A 17574-nucleotide genomic window follows, 5' to 3' on the forward strand; every position below is an offset into this window, starting at 1 on the left:
CCGAAACCATTATTTTCCTCTAAGATTTGCAGAAACAAAGTGGCTCTTGTAACATTTCAAATGCCGCTTATGAGCTTTGTTTACATTCTCATTGGGAATAAATGCTGAAGCCAAAGAGGCTTAACTACCAGAGGACGGATACAAAATCCCTGTTCCGCTCGGACACCCGGGGGGAAACAGGGATCAGCTCAACACCTTGAACCTGATGCTACACAGGTCCTCAAACCCACCGGCGGAGATCCTTTATTCCCATGACCCATCTGCGCCTCATCATTGTAAAAAAACGACAACACACCCCCACACACCCCCGCAGCACAGCCCCCTCGGACCTCCTTTCACACGTTGAGATGCAGGATGAGAAACAATGTCAGCAGCAAACCCGGGAAAGCTGGAGAGAAGGGTTAAGTAAGCACAATCTGAGCGGGCTCGGGACGCGCCACCATGGGGCCCTTGGACAGTTTCAAAAGGTGGGTGTTCGGCCAAGCGCACAGAAAAATGGACCCTCTGTTAAAAGATGGACGCCGAAATATCAGGGAAATACACACGGCCACATCAGCTTCCACCAAAGGAATTTCATCTGACGTCACGTATTTGGGATCGGATTTCTCCTTCTCCCCCATGAAAAAAAAAAGTCAGCGTGTGTGTCTATATTCTCCAACGTGCCCACTGGATCCAGAGCACTGCAGAGCCAGAGCCCCCCACCACCCCCACCACCCTTAATTCAACAACCTCCTCTTTCCTTTTATTTATTTTTTGGCATCTCCAATTTTTTAATTTGTTTGTTTTGTTTTTTTTTCCCTCCCCAATTTCGAGCACATCTGCCGGACAGACGGGGGCCAATCACGCTGGTCCCAGAATGCCTAGATTCGGTATTTTGTCTCGAATGAGGACGTGGAAGGCTGATAACCGTTCGCCTTGAGCAGGAGACCAATGTTTGATTTCCACGTCTGCATCAGAGGCGGCCGAGAGATTTGTCTTTGCTGCACAAACACAGACACGTAGTCGATTCAGAGAGGGGGGGGGGGGGGGGAGAGAGAGAGACTGGCTGGAAGGAATGCTAGGATCTGCTGGAGTTGAGTTTTGTCTTCTCCAAACCTCACTTTTCTTACATTTGCTCTCTATTGCGCACAAAGTCGCGCCGCGTCGAAACTCCCAGAACTCCAAATAGAGTCAATTCAACCATTTCGCAACCGCCTTGTCAAATCCGACTGCCTCAGCATCTTCCACTCCAAGTTATTTTCCAGCAATAAAAAGTGTCTATTTCCTGATTTCCCCCACCTCCTTTTCTTTCTAGCAACTACATCCCGGACCAACGTCTGCGCGGCCGCAACGCAGCCGCCGCGTTTCGTCCTCCACAGAAGTGAGCCGGAGAAGAAAGATTTCCTCTCCTGTTGCGCACTCACTCCATCCGAAGTCCTGAGAGACGAAAAAGAAAACACGCATTCTTTCCCTAAAGCACAAGCACCGGGAACCCGCACTCCCAAAAAGACGCGCATTCGCCCCGCTAAGAAGCGCAAAGAGCCAACGCGGAATTCCTTTGTACTTTCCAAACAATAAAATGTATTTTTCTTTAAAGTTTCGGTTCTCTACCCCCCCTCCTCCTCCTCCTCCTCTGTGAAGCAGTTTTCCTTTTTCCTTTGCGCTGGCCAAGTGGCCCAGACTGCCGGCGTCAGCGCTCGGCTTCTCCAAGCTCACGCACAGACACGCACTTCTAAAAGTTTTCGAGTGTCGCCTCCGTCCGATTCCAGCCGCCTTCTTGGTGGCAAGAAAGGGGCTCGTACCGGTAGAGAAGTGTAAAAGAACTCACCTCGCTGCAATAAAATGGTCTTGAATAAGACGGGGCTGCGCGTTTTTTATTCCCAGGCTCTGTCCCGACTGTCTACTGGCACGGCGCGACGCGTACTGCGAGACTCCGCCATGTCAATCAAAGCGCAACGCACATGTGGGTCAAAGCCCGCCCACTTTACCGTAACGCACGCTGCGCGCAACGGGAATTCCAAAACAAAAGTTCCCCCCCTTTGAAACGGAATTATCTTTAATTTTCATTGAAGACACGAATGTTTCATCACGCGTCATTTGTTTCATTCACATACAGCAACAAATAATTGGTACATTTAGCAGTCAGAGTACCGTATTTACCAACTGCTGCCTGAGTTTTTAACTCAATATAACTCAAACATCATTTCTAAAAACCCTTAAAAACAGCTGCAGCTGGCCAAAGTGCTGAAGCGAAACAGTAGAAGAGGTAAGATAAAAAGTCCGGTAAAATATATTATAAAATACAAAACCTGATAAGACACAAATAGAAAATAAGGGGCCCTTGATGCCCGGGGGCAGAAAAGCTAAATAAGGACCCAAAAAAGCTTTACATGGACATTCCAAACGGGGCTTTAACTGTATTCCTCCCCAAACGCTGCTGTAAAACGGACCATAGATTCATGTATGACATATTGTTCTGGCCTAAAGAATTGCTGTCCTGAGGGGTTGAGTTGAGCCCAGAAGGGTGGGTGAGCACTAACAAATAAAAGCAGGCTGGGGCCAGTCTGGGCTGGTTTGTATTTATCTTTCATTATGACATGCCCCCTCTTTATATCAAGCCATCTGACCTGTCACTGCGGACCCACTGGTCACGCAGAACCTTTCAAGCGGCACCACAGAGCTTTATAATGCACGGTTGTGTTGAATAACCCATTTGAGGGGGGTCAACGCTGCATCCCAGGGGTAGCCTGAGACAGCGGGGCAAAGTCCCAGGAACCCAGCATCCATCAGCTGACGGGTTCAAAGGTCACGGTGGCTACAGGCTTGGTTTTTTCCCTCCCAGAAATCAGGGCCCAGATGTGACACACGTGGGGAGGACGCGTTGGCGTCAGCGGCCGTCCCTGAGCGGGCTGCAGGGCTACAGTTAAACACAGAGGGGTTTTAAAGTGTGGGGGGAATTATTCAGGCGTGTCAGCGCCCGCCTTTAAGACACGGGTGATGCTGGCGAGGAGGTGTCAGGATCACAGGACGGGAGGACACTGCCAGATTCATAATTCATATCAGAGGCGCGCTTGCAAAAACAACCACATCTGCACAGATTTTACAGGTTCCCACAACTTTCCCAGAACTGGACCCGGTAACGAGCTACAGTCCCGAGAGTGTTTGTTTTCAAACTTCCTCTATCTCTAGTTCACACACACAGACATACATTTCTGTGCGTTTCCTTCCTTTTTCGTTGCCATTTCTGCTGGACCTTGATGCACTCAGCAGCGTCAGCTCGATGCAAATTTTCCGCTGAGGTTAGCTGGCAGGTCAGGAGAATAATAACAATGGTAATGAAGACCTGGCGATCAGAGATTATTTCTGGATCATCCGGGGCCGATGCAGATGTGGTACGAGCTTGGTTTCCAGCAGCGCTCCATCAGGCTCCGGTACTGACATCCACCAAATCTGCATTAATGAGGGAGGACTGATTGTTGCGCAACAGCTTGTAACTTGACACCGCGTGGATGTTTGCTCATGAGAGGGGAAACATGTGATTTGTCCATTTATTCCGACGAGCGGGTTAACAAAGCCAAAGTGGATCTGGCCCCTGGTAGCGGCCCGCATTAGATTATCTCCATGGAGAAGCCTGGATGAGACGGGAGGGAGCAGATCCTGGAGCAGCGAAGCAGCTATTTCCCCCTGAACGTCAGGGCCAGACCTCCAGCAGATGTTTACCACCAGCCCAGCTGCTTTCGCTCTCCCTCTCTCTCCATCCTGCTCTTGGATTTTTCCACTTTGAGGCCCTTTAAAGCGAGCCCTCCCTGTAATCACACACACTCTGTTCGACACAGGTCTTTGAAGTATGCAGCCATCGGATGGTATCGACTCCATCTTCCTGCAGGACGGAGAAAGCGGAGCGGGGAAAGCGGCAGCAGAAGCTTCTGGAATGCTGCCAGCTCCTATGTGGGATTTGAGAGGTTAATTATGACGTTGGTCTGCACGCGTGCACGAGGGTGTGTCTGCACGAGCGTGATCCGTGGGTACGAGTTCACGGCACCAGGTGACAGATGATAATGGGCGTCTGGCAGCAAGAGGAGGCTGAGATCGATTGTGTGAGAGTGTGTGTGTGTGTGTGTGTGTGCGTGTGTGTGTGTGTGTGTGTGTGTGTGTGTGTGAGACTTTGTGGAATTTAGCTCATCACAAGTTCAAAGGAAGCAAACCAAAACCTTCAGCACACCAACAAGTGCAGACATGTCTCCTTTGTGTGTGTGTGTGTGTGTGTGTGTGTGTGTGTGTGTGTGTGTGTGTGTGTGTGTGTGTGTGTGTGTGTGTGTGTGTCTGCAACAGGAAAGAAAGACATTGGCTGATCCTCTAACAGAGATCCCGTCATCATTTATAATAAAACCTGTCTGTCTGCAGGTCTAAGAGGGACATTTCCGCTCAAAAATGCCAAGTCATGTTATTACGCATCACTCTGTCATTTATTACATGTTTTAAGTCCAGTGTCCCATTATGGGAAAGGTTTGAGCCACTTATATCAAGTTTGGAGAGTTGGGGGGTGGTTTTAGATGCTCTATCTGTTGACAGCTTCAGCTCTGACAGCTGGTTCAATATGTTATTGTCGCCCGTTCCCTCATTTACACAGTTCTGTCAGGAATCTCTCACCCAACTGTCGTTTGAGGTATATTTTAGTGTAATCTGCTATAGACTTCATACCCATTGGCAAGAATGCTCATGATGCAAGGTTTCAAAATGCAGAGAAGTCGCTGCAATTTTCAGAATGCAACAGACTGTATTTAAACCTAAATGATCATTTATGCTCAGTACAGGAGAAAAACAAAATTTTAAAAATAAATAAATAAATAAAAATGTGGCTTTAAGTTGCAAAATGCTGCCGTTTGCTCAAGCAAGGTATTTTCGTGTTTAGCGCCCCCTGGTGATCATGATTGGCTCTGACTGTCTCAGTGGGTCACCGTGAAAGCTACACTTTATTAACTGATATAAACTCGGAAACTATGATTACATGCTTATAATCTACACATGCCTGTGAGCAAATACACTGGAACATTTGCTCAAGCTTAGCTGGGTATTAGCATAACAGCTGCTACTGTACACAAACGCTACCCAGGATTCTGATAATGGAGCTGAGAGTCGCTGATTCTAAAAGAACACGGAGTCTGTTTTAGACTGAAGACTGTGGGAAAAGGCCTCGTGGCATTTCTAGCGCGACACCGCTAGCATGCCCGCGTTTGTCATCTTCGAGGACGCCTGTTTGAAGAGCCATTGCTGTCCTTTGCACGTCTCCAATAATGAGAATGGCTTCCAGTTCGTCATTCTTTTAGGGATTTTTCCCCCACAGATTTATCCAAAGCGTATGTCTCTGGTATCACAGGTATGTGCTCGGCCTGATTCCTGACCCTCGGTGCCCACACACCCTCCTCCCTGTAATATAACCAAATGATCCCCCTTGATCGTTTCTGGAGTTTTCCGGTCTGGATCATGGCTGCTCTACCAGTTTTGTCATTTGTTCTAGCCCACAGATCATCTTCTGTTGGTCTGGTGTTGGTTTGGCGCTCATGACAGTGGAATGCGTTTAATTCAGGGGAGGTGGGCCAGCAATCTGGTTGCCTCATCCCCAGCATTTGTCATCCAGCAGCAAAGCGCCATCTCAAACAATGACCGAACGGCTCCGACCTTCCACGGAAAAACACAGCGCTCATGTACAAAATCACAACGCAGTGAAATGCCAGCCATTACACCATTCCCAGGACAATTGGAACAATAAATCCCCTTCAGAAGCGCTTTGTTTGCAGTCGTGCTTGGTTTACCATGAATCACACCCCGGAGGAACGATGCGAAAAGAGAATTCACAACACAATCATTTTATTCAAGGCGAGAGAAAGTGGAAATCTGGACAAGAAGGACTTTTTTCCCCCTTTGACTTGATTATTTTAACCATTAGGTAAAATCGCAGCTTTATGGGCATTAAAGCTAAATGATGTAAGCTAAAAAAAAGCTCGCTGGAAAAATCTGTTCTTGTCTACATCAATGTTACCTGATGATCGGTCTGCTAATGAGGACATTGATGACGTCTCTAACTGGACTGATTCAGAGGTTCTCTTGGTCAGTGATAACTCATCAAGTCCTTATGAAAAGTGCCCTAATCACCCATTCAGTGAACATATCCTCACCTCAAGAACCCTCACAGAATCTTCAATTAGCAATCTTGAAATATATTTATTTAAACTTTGAAACCTCAGGCAAAGGGAAAGAAAGAAGGAGGAAAAGAAAGGAAAAAGAGAGCGAACAGAGAAAAGCCAACAGATTAACTGTCATGATTTGAAGGTTGCATCAAGTTTCAAAGCAAAAGTCTTGTCTCTCAATAACAGTCCTGCATGGTGTGACAGGCAGAGTCACCAGAGATGATGTTCCGTTCCCGTCCACAGTTCTGCAGGAACACCAACCCGATGAGCCGGCGTCTCCTCCAGCGTCCGTTCCTTCGCAGACGGGACAGCGGCCTTGTTCCTCGCCGGATGGGATTCATCTCATGCTCTCCAGAGGTTCTCCCAGTCAACTCCACCATGCATGAAAAATGCACACAACTGACATAATTTACCCCACCCGTCCCGAGCCACACAGTGGCGCAGCAAATACAGAGGAAAAAAAAAGCATTAAAAACCTTGTTTTTACTGTTCGTTCAATAATACACTTAAATACAGTCGGGCACATTTACAGTGGCTGCAGAGCTGAAAGTCCCCGTCCTTGTGGGGTGGCGACTAGAGCCTGCTGCATATGTTCCGTAAAGCAAGTTACAGTTGATAAATACAGACAATGTTCCCGTGGCAACGCCTATAAGGGCCCAGAGCTGAGAGTGCTGCATCACGCGCTTCCTAAAACACGGCCTTGCCCATGATTTACAAGCACGCTCACACACACACACACACGAGCTCAACCGGCTATTACAGGGAGGCCGGGATGCAACCCTGCGCGTTTCCCCGCCAGAGTGCAGCTCTGTCATTAATTTAAAGGTTTACTTTATCCAAAAATATACGCCTTCTTCGATAGAGGGTGGTTCATATTTTCCCAATGCTGAGTCAGCTAAAATCCAGTGGAATAATCTCACATTACCTATTCCAGAAAAGCCTGGCATGGAGAAAGAGCCTTACGACGCGACACCGGAGTTGGGGCGTTTTCTGTCCAGCCGAGGCCAAAAAGCGGCCCTTTTGATGCATTGTCAGTGGTGTGTTTGGCGCCCGCCCCACAGGAAGAATGCCTCAGAGAGAGCTGGCACGACTCTGGAAGGGTGGCTGCACCAGTGACAAAAACAGGTCGAAATATTTCAAAGGGACTCTGGCATGGCGAGGAAAAGAAAACGCTGGAAACGAGCTCACAGTGGTGCATAGCTGTTGCATAATTACACGTGTGACCTGCAGATATGCGTGGGCAACTCTACCAGAGAGTTTGACGGAGCGGTCAACCAGTTTTCCTGCGTTTACTGACAGAGGAGACACATGGCAGTGATGGGATTATTCATCCATTAGTGCTTCCAGAGTGTAAAAATGTTTTCAAAAGGGAGTCCTGAGGTGGAGCGCTGATACTGCTGGACTTTAAATAGAGCAGCGGAGGTGGAGCACTGACCTAGAAAAACCTCCTGGAAAAGTTGGCCCGCCATGATACAGGAGATGGCATGCAGTTCCGCCACCTCACCACAGAGAGGTGCTGTTTCGCGCACAGTGAGAGGCCGGTTCTGACTGACGGTCAGCCGTGAACACAGTGGCAGCGAGATATCAGGTGATTGTCTTGTGGCATGATTGTCAGTAGAGAATTTACAAGAGTCATTACATCACTGTCCTTTAAGAGCTTATCTTTCATATGCCCCCCCTCCCTTTGTTCTCTTTGTTCTCTGAAGAGCTGGAGGTGGAGACTCTTTTCTCTGAGCGCTTTATTGCACCAGACAAGGAGGAGTGTCGATTCTTGGTCTCACACACACAAAACCCAACAAACCACTTCAGAGGAGCCTCCGCAGTCTTTGAAGGACAATTTCTTTATCCTCACATCCTTGTTTTTTAAATAAGTCAGTTCCAGAGAAGGAGAGAGGACCTCCAGGGTGGCAGGTTTATGCCGTCAGGTCGGATATGACAAGTTTGTCCATTTTACTGGCAATCTCTCCGGGCATTTGCAGCTCCTCGGATTCATAGTCATCATCAAATGACCTGTGAGGACAGTTTAGCTCTTAGATACACAGAAGGTTGCTGATAACTGATGAGGCGCATCGGCAGGAACGACTCGGTCTTACCCCTCGTGCAGCTGCTCATTTGCAGTCTCTTCTGCCACCAATATCTCATACTCTTCTGAAGCATATTTATCCCAGTCTGATGGCTCTGGACCTTCACTGTCAATGTCCTGGACGAGCAGAAACACCAAGTATTACAGAAATACCTCTATAGATGAAGATGGGCCAATGCTATTGTGCCTTTAAATGGTTTTAGACTGTAAACCAGTGAGATAATCCATGTGAGGGAGGGGGGTAGTCCCACCTTTTGCACAGCAAATGGGTCTCGCTGCTCGTGGTCCAGGTATTTCTCCAGGTTGAAAAAGGTGTCGAAGAATATGTGAGCCATCCGGCAGCGCTTCAAGTCGCCGAGCGTTATCTTACCTGGGGGGAGAGCAGACCAGTGCCTGTAGACTACATCCAGACAGGACAGGAAGGACAGTGAAAAGGTGTTGAGGAGTTCTGCGCTGACACTAACCTTGGCTCTCTGGTTTGACCAAGTCCAACATCTGGCAGAGCAGATCCTGGAAGGGCAGGGGTTCGATGCCCATCCTCTCCATCCTCTCACACTGCTCCTCGTAGAAATACTCCAGCTCGTACATGGATAAGACGCCGTCGCCATCGGTGTCCATGCAGCGGAACCAGTACTCGATGCTGGAGAAACGGAGAATCTGGTCACATTTACAAGGCGCGCTGCTTAAACCGCTGCTTCACATCTGCCTCCAGCATCCCTCACCTGGTGGGGTTTTTCTTGTCTTCTTCAGATATGAGGAACCAGACGAACTCAGCGTAGCTCATCCTGCCTTCCCTCTGCACTGCGTTGCCCCTAGAAACCAAAGATAAATAGGTATTCATCTTCCCCACCGGTGTTATGGTGAAGTCATCAGCTCCTGGCTTTGTTTATGTGTGTTCCCACTTACCGAGTAACAGCCCCTGAGAACAATCTTTCAATGATTCTGTTTGAGGAGGCTGTCGGGGCAGAGAGGGAGGAATATATTTAGTTGAGAGATGCAAAAACAAATGGGCACTGCAACAAACCAGTGTGTGCACCTCTGTGCACAAGGACTGAATCAAAGTTTGGCAAAATGGAAGCAGATTTCTTCAAAATGTCCACAAACATTTCATATTTCAACCTCTGTGGACATCACTCCAATTGAGAAGCGATAGATTTACACATCATAACACATCTGTGTAGCCCGAAGACTGCATTCTTTCCTCCTCGGCGTTTTAAGGATTCACCGTGGTCGTTGTATCTGGACAGGTCTTTGGGGTCGATGTAAAGGTCATGGTCGGTGTCCAGCTCCCAGAACTTGCAGTAGATGACGTAGAAGTGCTCGTAGGAGAAGTAGTCGGTGATCTGGTTGATGTCGTCCTCTTCTTCCAGCAGGGCCAAGGTCTGCAGGAAGTTGCTGCGGCGCAGCTCCATCATGGTGATGCGACCCGTCCAGGAACGATTCACCACGTAGAATATCCGCTGGATCACCTGGAACAATCACACGCTATTGAGAGGAAGACCACGTGCAGCAAACTAAACAGAGCAGAAATAGAATTCCAATCCCGAAAGGCTGCCCTCAGACACAGTTCTCACTCTTTCCTGACATTCTAAACTTGCTAGTTGGATGTGTTTCCACTACTCCTGATATTTTGTCTTCATTCCAAATATTAGCTCGGCGCGACCTGGCACGGAAACATTGCACTTAAAGAGCGTAGCTGAGCATTTCCTGGCATGCAGAGTTCCCATGGCTACTGTGGCCTCACACGGTAGCCATCGGCTGACCGGAGCTGAAGGAAATGTCTTTATATGGGCATGTGTGGGGTCAGGATGCCTCTGCTGCTGCGGGATAGTGAGGGGGACGTTTCCATGATGTCGCAGCACCCCGGTGAACCAGAGTGGAGGCCTCTGTGCAGGCACAGCTCTGGATAAAAAACACATGTGCTCTCCGGGCACTCATGTGACCACAGGCAGCCACACAGCAGCGCGAGTGATGCTGCTAAAGCTAATAAAAACACAGAAGTGTGTATCTGCGATTAGAGCGCAAGGCCTTCTGGGAAAAACAGGCTTCTGAGAAGCCACGGCTATTATTTGTCGGAACCTGTGAAGTTTCACCTGAGGATCTGAGGAATCTGATGTTTGAAAAAGCTTAATCACTTTTTCTGCTCAGAGGAGCCTTCATCAGGATATGAAAGGATTCAGGATTTCAAAGTCGCGACGGTGGTTTTATCACTGTGGTCTCTCACATCTGTAGATAATACGAATGTATAAAATAAACAATAAAAGGCCCCCTTTCAACTAAATACGCAAAAGACCCCAAAAGATTGAACAGTAAAGAGATTGTTGGAAGGCTTAAGCCACAAATATCAACAGGTTTCCTGTGGCATTTACCGTGGTGATGTAGCGGGAATGGAACTCCGGCGCATCCTTCAGAAACGTGAGACCCGGATGTGTATCCACTATGTCCTAAACGGGCACAAACAGGAAGTGACAAAAATAAAACACCGCAAGATGTTTGTGGAAAACACAGAGGAACTTTGGCAGAAGTGGTCGTCAGAACCTGAGTTCAATGAAACCGTCAGGAAAAAAACAACACTGAACCCAAAACTGATGAAAAAAACTTTCACCGTCATAGAAGCTCTGAAAAAGAAATTAAGGCAGCCATGTGTCAACCAGGAGTCACAGAAGCTGTGGTGGCTGTTTTGAGAAACGTCCTAACAGTCACTTACGGATGTGTTTAAGTCTATTTATCCTTAACGAGCCATCTTAAAAACATGATGGAGCATGGCATTAGCATAAAGGGGGATCCAGGTAAATATGTGAGCAGAAACACTGAAATGCTAGTAGTTATCACACGCAGTAAACGCACGTCTTTATAAGTAATAAAAACTGAATCAACAACGGGTGATTGTTGGGAAGCGCCACCTGCAGCAGAGGAATAAGGTCTTCCTGTTCCAGGTAGCTGCAGCCGGGTTTTGCGAGGAGGTAAATAAACCTTGATGAATCATCGTGGCAACTGTGCAGCAACCTGCAGGAGAGAGGCGGGAGCCCATCAGACTCACAGCTTCCTATTACTATAACCCAGATGGACGAGGTGGTCTAGCTTACTTCCTCCAGGTCGCAACAAAAGAGTGAACGGAGACAAATCCTGTCCTCTCGCCCCCTGCTGAGTAAAACATGGGGGCCTTCCAGTAAACCGGACACCCGCAGGCCTGAAGAAAAACACAGGCAACACCTTAATTAACCTTGAAATCCATCCGGTACTGTTGAGCTGAGACAGCAGCATAAAGACTGTAGCTTCAAGTTAAAGAGCTGCCGACCTTGGCAATCTTGCCCATCTCATATATGTCGGCCTTCTCCTCCTCAAACTCGTTGAAGGCTGTCTCGATGGCAGCGATGGCGGCATCGTGGTTGGCGACTGGACCAGTGGCAGGGAGCCCGCGAGGGTAGTAGAACCTGGGAATGTTGATGGCAGGCGGAGGAGGGGTGACTATGACTGGAGCCGGGGGAGGGCTGGGGGAGCGGGGCGTGGGGGCGGGCGAGGCTGTGGCCGGCGCAGGGGCCGGTGGAGGCGTGCCGGGTTTCTTTTCCGGTTTGGACTGGACCTGAAAAGAGAGAAGAGGTGTGATGTGCGGGAACGGGTGAGCAGGGTTACCTGATGTGTATAGTTACACAGGTTTATCCAGTCCAGCTTAGCGCCGCTCATGTGACAGTCGCCACATTGCTACATCGCGCCAACCGTAAATGACTCATTTTCGAAATGACTGGTGGCAAAAGGTAGGTAGAACCACTGCAGCAGTCAGCAAGTAAATGTGTGATTATAGGAGGGCAGGAATTTCAATCAATCACATAAATGGTTAAATTTGACACCAGTGAGACCAAAAAAAGCACTTCTTAGCAGGTTGTATTAATACATATATTTATATCTTGTGAACGTTGGATTGATGTATTCATAGAAATCAAAAGGTCAGATGATGAGATCATGCACTGGACTTAAGTCCAAGGTACTCGGAGCAGTAGCTCGGTGGAGGCCGGTGTATTTGGCGTGCCGTCTTCAGGGCGTTCATTGAGGGTGTACTGAGCAGGACAGCTGTGGTGTCTCCCCACCCCCTCTCCTTCACCGAGATCATTCTATCACTCTCTTCCTACGGCCCCTCGCCCTATTAATAACCAGCTGGTAAGTGTTTCAGAATAGCCTGCCGTCCCCGGCATGTCATTCTCTGGTATAAGGACACGGCGGATCAGCTGTATGTTTAGAATAAATGAAATGGTAAGGAGTATTCATGCACGTCCAGACTTGGACCTGGTTCTTCCGGCTCCTTGCACGGACTGACCTGTTGCTGTTGGAAGGACTTGAGTCTCTTCTTGAAACGTGAGGGGAGCACAAAGTCACACCCCCTGGCCAGGAAGGCCAGCTCCCCTCTCAGGTCGGGATCCCCTCGCAGTGACGTCTCTTTGATCATCATGGCGGGGGCTGAGACACACAACCCCTGATAGGACGGGGCCAGCGGCGCAGCCTTCTGTCACCGAACAAGTGAACTATTCACCGTCCGCTCAAACGCGCCTACAAAATCCTGTGTGTAGCTTCAGTTGTCCTGACAGTGGCAGATTCCTCTTCTCCTGGTTCCACTGGTGTCCCCCCAAAGCAGCAACCCAGCACAGTGACCGAGCAGAGAGATGCTCCCTGATGCTCCAGCAGTACCGTAAAGGCCCCAAGGCAAACTCATGGCACCCACACCTGCAGCTTTGAACCGGGGCGTCCCCGGCCGGGTAGAAAGACCTGCGTCGTCCTGCCGTCCGTCCTGGATGTATGCATTCGGTGTGGTCTCACTGGTGCCTGCTGCCAGTTCAGCTCTGACAAACTGCACTGGGAAACATGAGCCATGCCGGACTATGGTAACACACGCACGTTCTCTCTCTCTCTCGGACCAAACCGGCTGTCCCGAGCACTGGGGCTGGGGTGGGGGGGCGGGTGTAAAAGGCTGTTCGGCCACGTTGCATATCTGTGTTTTGCGGGATCTGAAGCCCCGTAAGGCCCCCGTGTCTAATTAAAGCTTGCCAGTGTGAACCCGGAGTTGAACCCCAAATCAGAGGCGGAGCCGAAAACGCTAATTCAACATGAGCGCAAAGAACAAGCGAGCCCAAATATTTCCCGGGGAGCGATCCGGGAAGGGGGTGATGAATCAGCAGCCGAACCACCTGTTGTTTCATCTGTTGACACGAGGTTATTTCGCAGGTCGTGCTCGAGACTTAAAGAGGCATTAAATCTCGCTCGGACTTCAAAAAGCACAAGCGCACACGGAGTCGGAGCTGAAACTCACAATTGCCAGCATTTAATTCACTCTTGGGATGACACAGACACTCTGACGTTTGAAGGGAAATAAAATAAAAGTTTGTGGATGGTGGTTCTCTCTGTCCTTACACCCTCTCAGGAGTGAGAACAAGCGAAAAAGTCATTCAAACTTGACTTTTCTTCCAAGATTTTCAGGCCTCTCCTACATCTCCAGCCTCCACACCCTTTACTCTTTACCCAGTAATACACTCCACACTCAAGCCTGCAGGGACCTATTTTTAAACCTGTCCAGCTAAAACCTGCTCGACGCAACAACAAAAGCCCATCGTGTACTGTTCAAACATGCTGTTACATCAATGGCCGCCACTAACTGTGAAATAAAGAGAAACTATTGATTCCTCACAATGCCTCTGCGCACTAAACAGGTTTCCACTGAGGTTGAGTTCACAGCAGATGGAGAGTCTTCTGCCTGCTCGCGCTATAATGGGTTCTGCAGATTTAGTGACCCCTGACGAGGGAGGATTTAGAAACTCTAAGTTGTATTCATCTAAGACAGTTGCTGCTCCGCCGCTCACAACACTCTTTTTCCTGAAATATGAGTCACCTTTCGCCTAAGCGCCACTCAAGGTCCCTCTGCAAGGTCACATGATGACTTCTCACCTCTGTGCTGCAGGAGGAAACAGTGCACAGTAAGAATCGCCTCCAATAATGAATAATAAAGAAACAGCTCGGGATCCATCCCATCCCTCTTTCTCTGATTACAAAAGGCTCTGTTCTCTGCTGTTCTATATGTTCTCTTGGTCTGGAGGACTACAAACGCTTCCCTCCACCCACTAAACAAACCAAATCCAACTCCATGGCCGCAGTGACAGGTGAGTTACCAGCCTCCGCTGCATGCATCAGACATGTGCACCGAAGCAGAAGGTCAGCTGTCCAGCAAGTGGTGGACATCCACCAACTGTTGCGTCCACACTGAATGTGCACACATGTCCTGCTGCACAGATGCACCGACACATGTGTCTTATGTGTGTGTGAGTGAGTTAACAGGTGTTTCTTGCAGTGAAGGTAACTACTGTGAACAATACGACTTCCTAAACACACACGCACATGTCTGCTGAGCAAACGCGTCTTTCTGCTGCTTGTAAATGTATCTGTTTAAATATAACAACCTGTTTCAGGTTTATTTCTGCTCCAAGCTCTGGGCAGACTTCACTCGAAGGCGCTCCTCCCCAACACACACACACACACACTCACATACACGTATGCAAATCACACAGGCTTTGAGATGGAAATTTCAGTCACGGAACCAGATGGCAGAACTGTTACGGTACCTTTACCATCAAATCTACTGGAGATTGACGGCTGAAATACCGATATTTGTCATTTTTAACAGCTGTGATTCATGTATGTTTCCAGGCATTGCAGTGTTTTGTTCTCTCATCATTTTTTTATTTTCATTTCCTCCCACAGTTCAAATAAATAAATAAAATCCCTCCATATGTTGACTGCTACTTGCCTTTTGGTGTGAAATGGCTGTCATGGAATCAAGTCATAAACTTCCCTGCTTTGGTGCAATGCACTCAGTAAATTAACATTTTAATTTTGCATTTATTGACGAACAAGCCAGGACTTATGAGGGATAAAACTAATTTTCTGCACCGATAGGTTGACTACAGAGCAGTGAAACTGAAGTTAAAACAGGCGACCCTCCCTCCTATCCGGTACACACGCTTCAGACTCTGCCTGCCAAATGCCATCTCCATGGCGACAACCCTTTCCCTGGATTGAGTAGTAGCTGCAGACTTCCCAGGGTTATCGCGCCAGCAGCAGGAAATGCAGCTCCCATGGCTTTATTCACGCTTCCGCTCATGGAGAAGGAGGCACGTGCATATCAACATGCACAAAACACACCCTAATTTCAAAGATCAGTGATAAAAAAGATTTGGAATGATCGACTACTTAAACACATCAATCTAAATGGTCTCTCCCTGCATAGTGTCGGCCCGAGGTGAAGGCTGACAGCTGCTAACCTTGCACAGCATAAACACTGGAAACCTGAGCAAAAACAAGTGGCACAAAAGAAAATGTGCCCACCAGCAACTCAAAGGCTGACTAATTAACACGACTGTCATTTTGCACGTGTTTGCATGTCTCTGTTTAGACAATAGTTCCAGTTGCTCTTTTTTGATGAAGAGACAGAAAAACAAGGTTGTAAATTAAGTCTTGTTTATGATATAAAGGAATGGGGAAAGAAATCGAACAAAATGGAGCAGAAATTCTAAAGCAACGTGGATTAGATGGAAGGTTCACTAAACATTATCTGCAGGAAGAGCTGCAAATCAGCTGCTAACATTTAATAATAATCATATTATTGACTTCTTTACCTTGTAGACCTTTACATACATGTGGCTATCTTTACGGATTTTACATTACATGGTTGTCTTAAGACTTGAAAGCAAGTCAAGATTCAATTAAAGAGCTCAAAAAACAGGCAGGATGAAGGATAAGGTGGCAGAAATGCATCTCCAGTTAACCTAATTTTAACTGAATACAGGAAATAAAATAGGCTCAGTCATTATCCACATCCCTTCCACAGACTTTAGGAAACCAAATCTTCAAGTGAAAATGACTGAAAAACAGAAGCACCGTTCATCCGGTAGATGGCGCTGTAGATTTGAGAAATGAGGTTACGTCCGGGCTGACCTGTAGTCCAGCTGTCACTAGAGGGCAGAAGCTTCCTACTCCTCAGAACACTTCAATTCTGCAAATACTGACCAGTCTGCAGCGACAGCAGATAACAAAAGATGTCAAAATATATCCTTTGTTCCCTTGTGACAACAATAAAATATGTATTGCATCAAATCAGCACTAATTTAAAGAAAGCATTTCCATTTGAAATAGAATTTTGAAGAATCCAGTGATTGTTTTAAGTATATCTATGTATTCAGCTAATTTTGCACTGCATTGTGGGTATTTAAAGTAAATATAAAAGCACATAGTTTTATTTATTTATTTAAGTGCACTCTGCTATAAATTCTAGTTTAAGTATTACAATTTTATAGAGAGCTCATAGTAACAGTGTGGAGATGAGCAGAGAAGCTGAGGATGTGGGGGGGGGGTGAGAGAGAGGGCAGGTTGGGGGCTTCGGGAGCGCTGGACACACAGTCACAGACACACCCACATCAACACTGACAGTATCCTAAAATAAACCTGTACGCTTCCAATCTGATTGGGGGGGGGAATCCCAAAAGCTACGCACTGCTTACAAACATGTTGTGGTGGTTTCCATGGTGTCGCCGGAGGAGGTTCAAAGAGTTACGCAGCAACAACTCGGACTGAACTTTTCGCATGGCGACGTGGCCGTGTGTGTGCGTGTGGATTCAGAGGGGCGGGCCTATGGCTGACAGCAGCAGTTGGACGCCGTCGTCTGGCCTCCGAGTGGTGAAACATGACGTCACTTGATTAAACGTTCAGCGTGTGCTTGAGAAATTTTCTTCTGATCCAGTCGTGCACAGTTCGGAGCCTCCCAGCTCTCTGCGCTTCACGCCTATCAACAAGGCGTGTGTGGAATATTCTCCGGGCTAACCTTGGAGAGTACAAGCTGTTTTGGAAAAACCCTTTAACACATAGCAACGGGCCCAGAAGGGCATTGTGTGTACGAACGTGGGACCGTATAAATGGCTGCATTCATCTGCCTTTTCGAGCTGTTGGGTTGAAACAAGTGTATTTTCCTTTTCTGCCAAAGTTCCCACTGTGACCTTATTTCCTGTGGAAGCAAAAGAGGAATGATGTCATCCTGTGCCAGAGTCAACAAACCCGCAGTGCAGCAGGAATTCCTCTTTTCTTCACATCTTCTGCAAGTGAAAAAAGTCTCCCCTGTGCTGTCACACAGTCATTCAGTTGGCTTCCCTGTTTGCTTGTTATTTCCTTTTCCATCTCCAGGCTTTTCTCCTTATTGCCTCCTCTACTCTATTATCAAGGCTCCCTGTGCCAAACACAGCTGATCTGAAGGGTCGGCGGTTCCTTTCTTCACTCTTGGGCCGGAAAATCAGA

The 17574-nt window shown here is 47.8% G+C and overlaps 2 protein-coding genes across 4 annotated transcripts in view; both read right to left on the reverse strand.

Annotated features, from left to right (window-relative positions):
• Positions 1 to 1930, reverse strand: part of fndc3ba (fibronectin type III domain containing 3Ba) — a 61994-nt gene extending 60064 nt beyond the window's left edge. The window contains exon 1 of the mRNA XM_057011565.1: positions 1808 to 1930. The gene's annotated coding sequence lies outside the window, so the exon portion shown is untranslated. The remainder of the gene's footprint in view (positions 1 to 1807) is intronic.
• A 4251-nt stretch (positions 1931 to 6181) lies between these two features.
• ppp2r3a (protein phosphatase 2, regulatory subunit B'', alpha) overlaps positions 6182 to 17574 on the reverse strand; it is a 34755-nt gene continuing 23362 nt past the window's right edge. The window contains exons 1-12 of one of the 3 annotated variants that reach the window (XM_057058875.1): positions 12563 to 14173; positions 11549 to 11833; positions 11337 to 11440; positions 11154 to 11256; positions 10620 to 10694; positions 9476 to 9719; positions 9157 to 9205; positions 8973 to 9062; positions 8715 to 8890; positions 8502 to 8620; positions 8261 to 8367; positions 6182 to 8177 (exon numbers count right to left, since the gene is read on the reverse strand). In XM_057058875.1, the coding sequence (XP_056914855.1) occupies positions 8081 to 8177; positions 8261 to 8367; positions 8502 to 8620; positions 8715 to 8890; positions 8973 to 9062; positions 9157 to 9205; positions 9476 to 9719; positions 10620 to 10694; positions 11154 to 11256; positions 11337 to 11440; positions 11549 to 11833; positions 12563 to 12694 (1581 nt within the window). In that variant the 5' untranslated portion in view covers positions 12695 to 14173 and the 3' untranslated portion in view covers positions 6182 to 8080. Of the gene's footprint in view, positions 8178 to 8256; positions 8368 to 8501; positions 8621 to 8714; positions 8891 to 8972; positions 9063 to 9156; positions 9206 to 9475; positions 9720 to 10619; positions 10695 to 11153; positions 11257 to 11336; positions 11441 to 11548; positions 11834 to 12562; positions 14174 to 17574 lie in introns of those variants that run through there. The other 2 variants (XM_057058873.1, XM_057058874.1) reach the window with 2 other exon arrangements.

This window comes from Takifugu flavidus, chromosome 16, assembly GCF_003711565.1.
Source record: "Takifugu flavidus isolate HTHZ2018 chromosome 16, ASM371156v2, whole genome shotgun sequence".
NCBI lineage: Eukaryota > Metazoa > Chordata > Actinopteri > Tetraodontiformes > Tetraodontidae > Takifugu > Takifugu flavidus.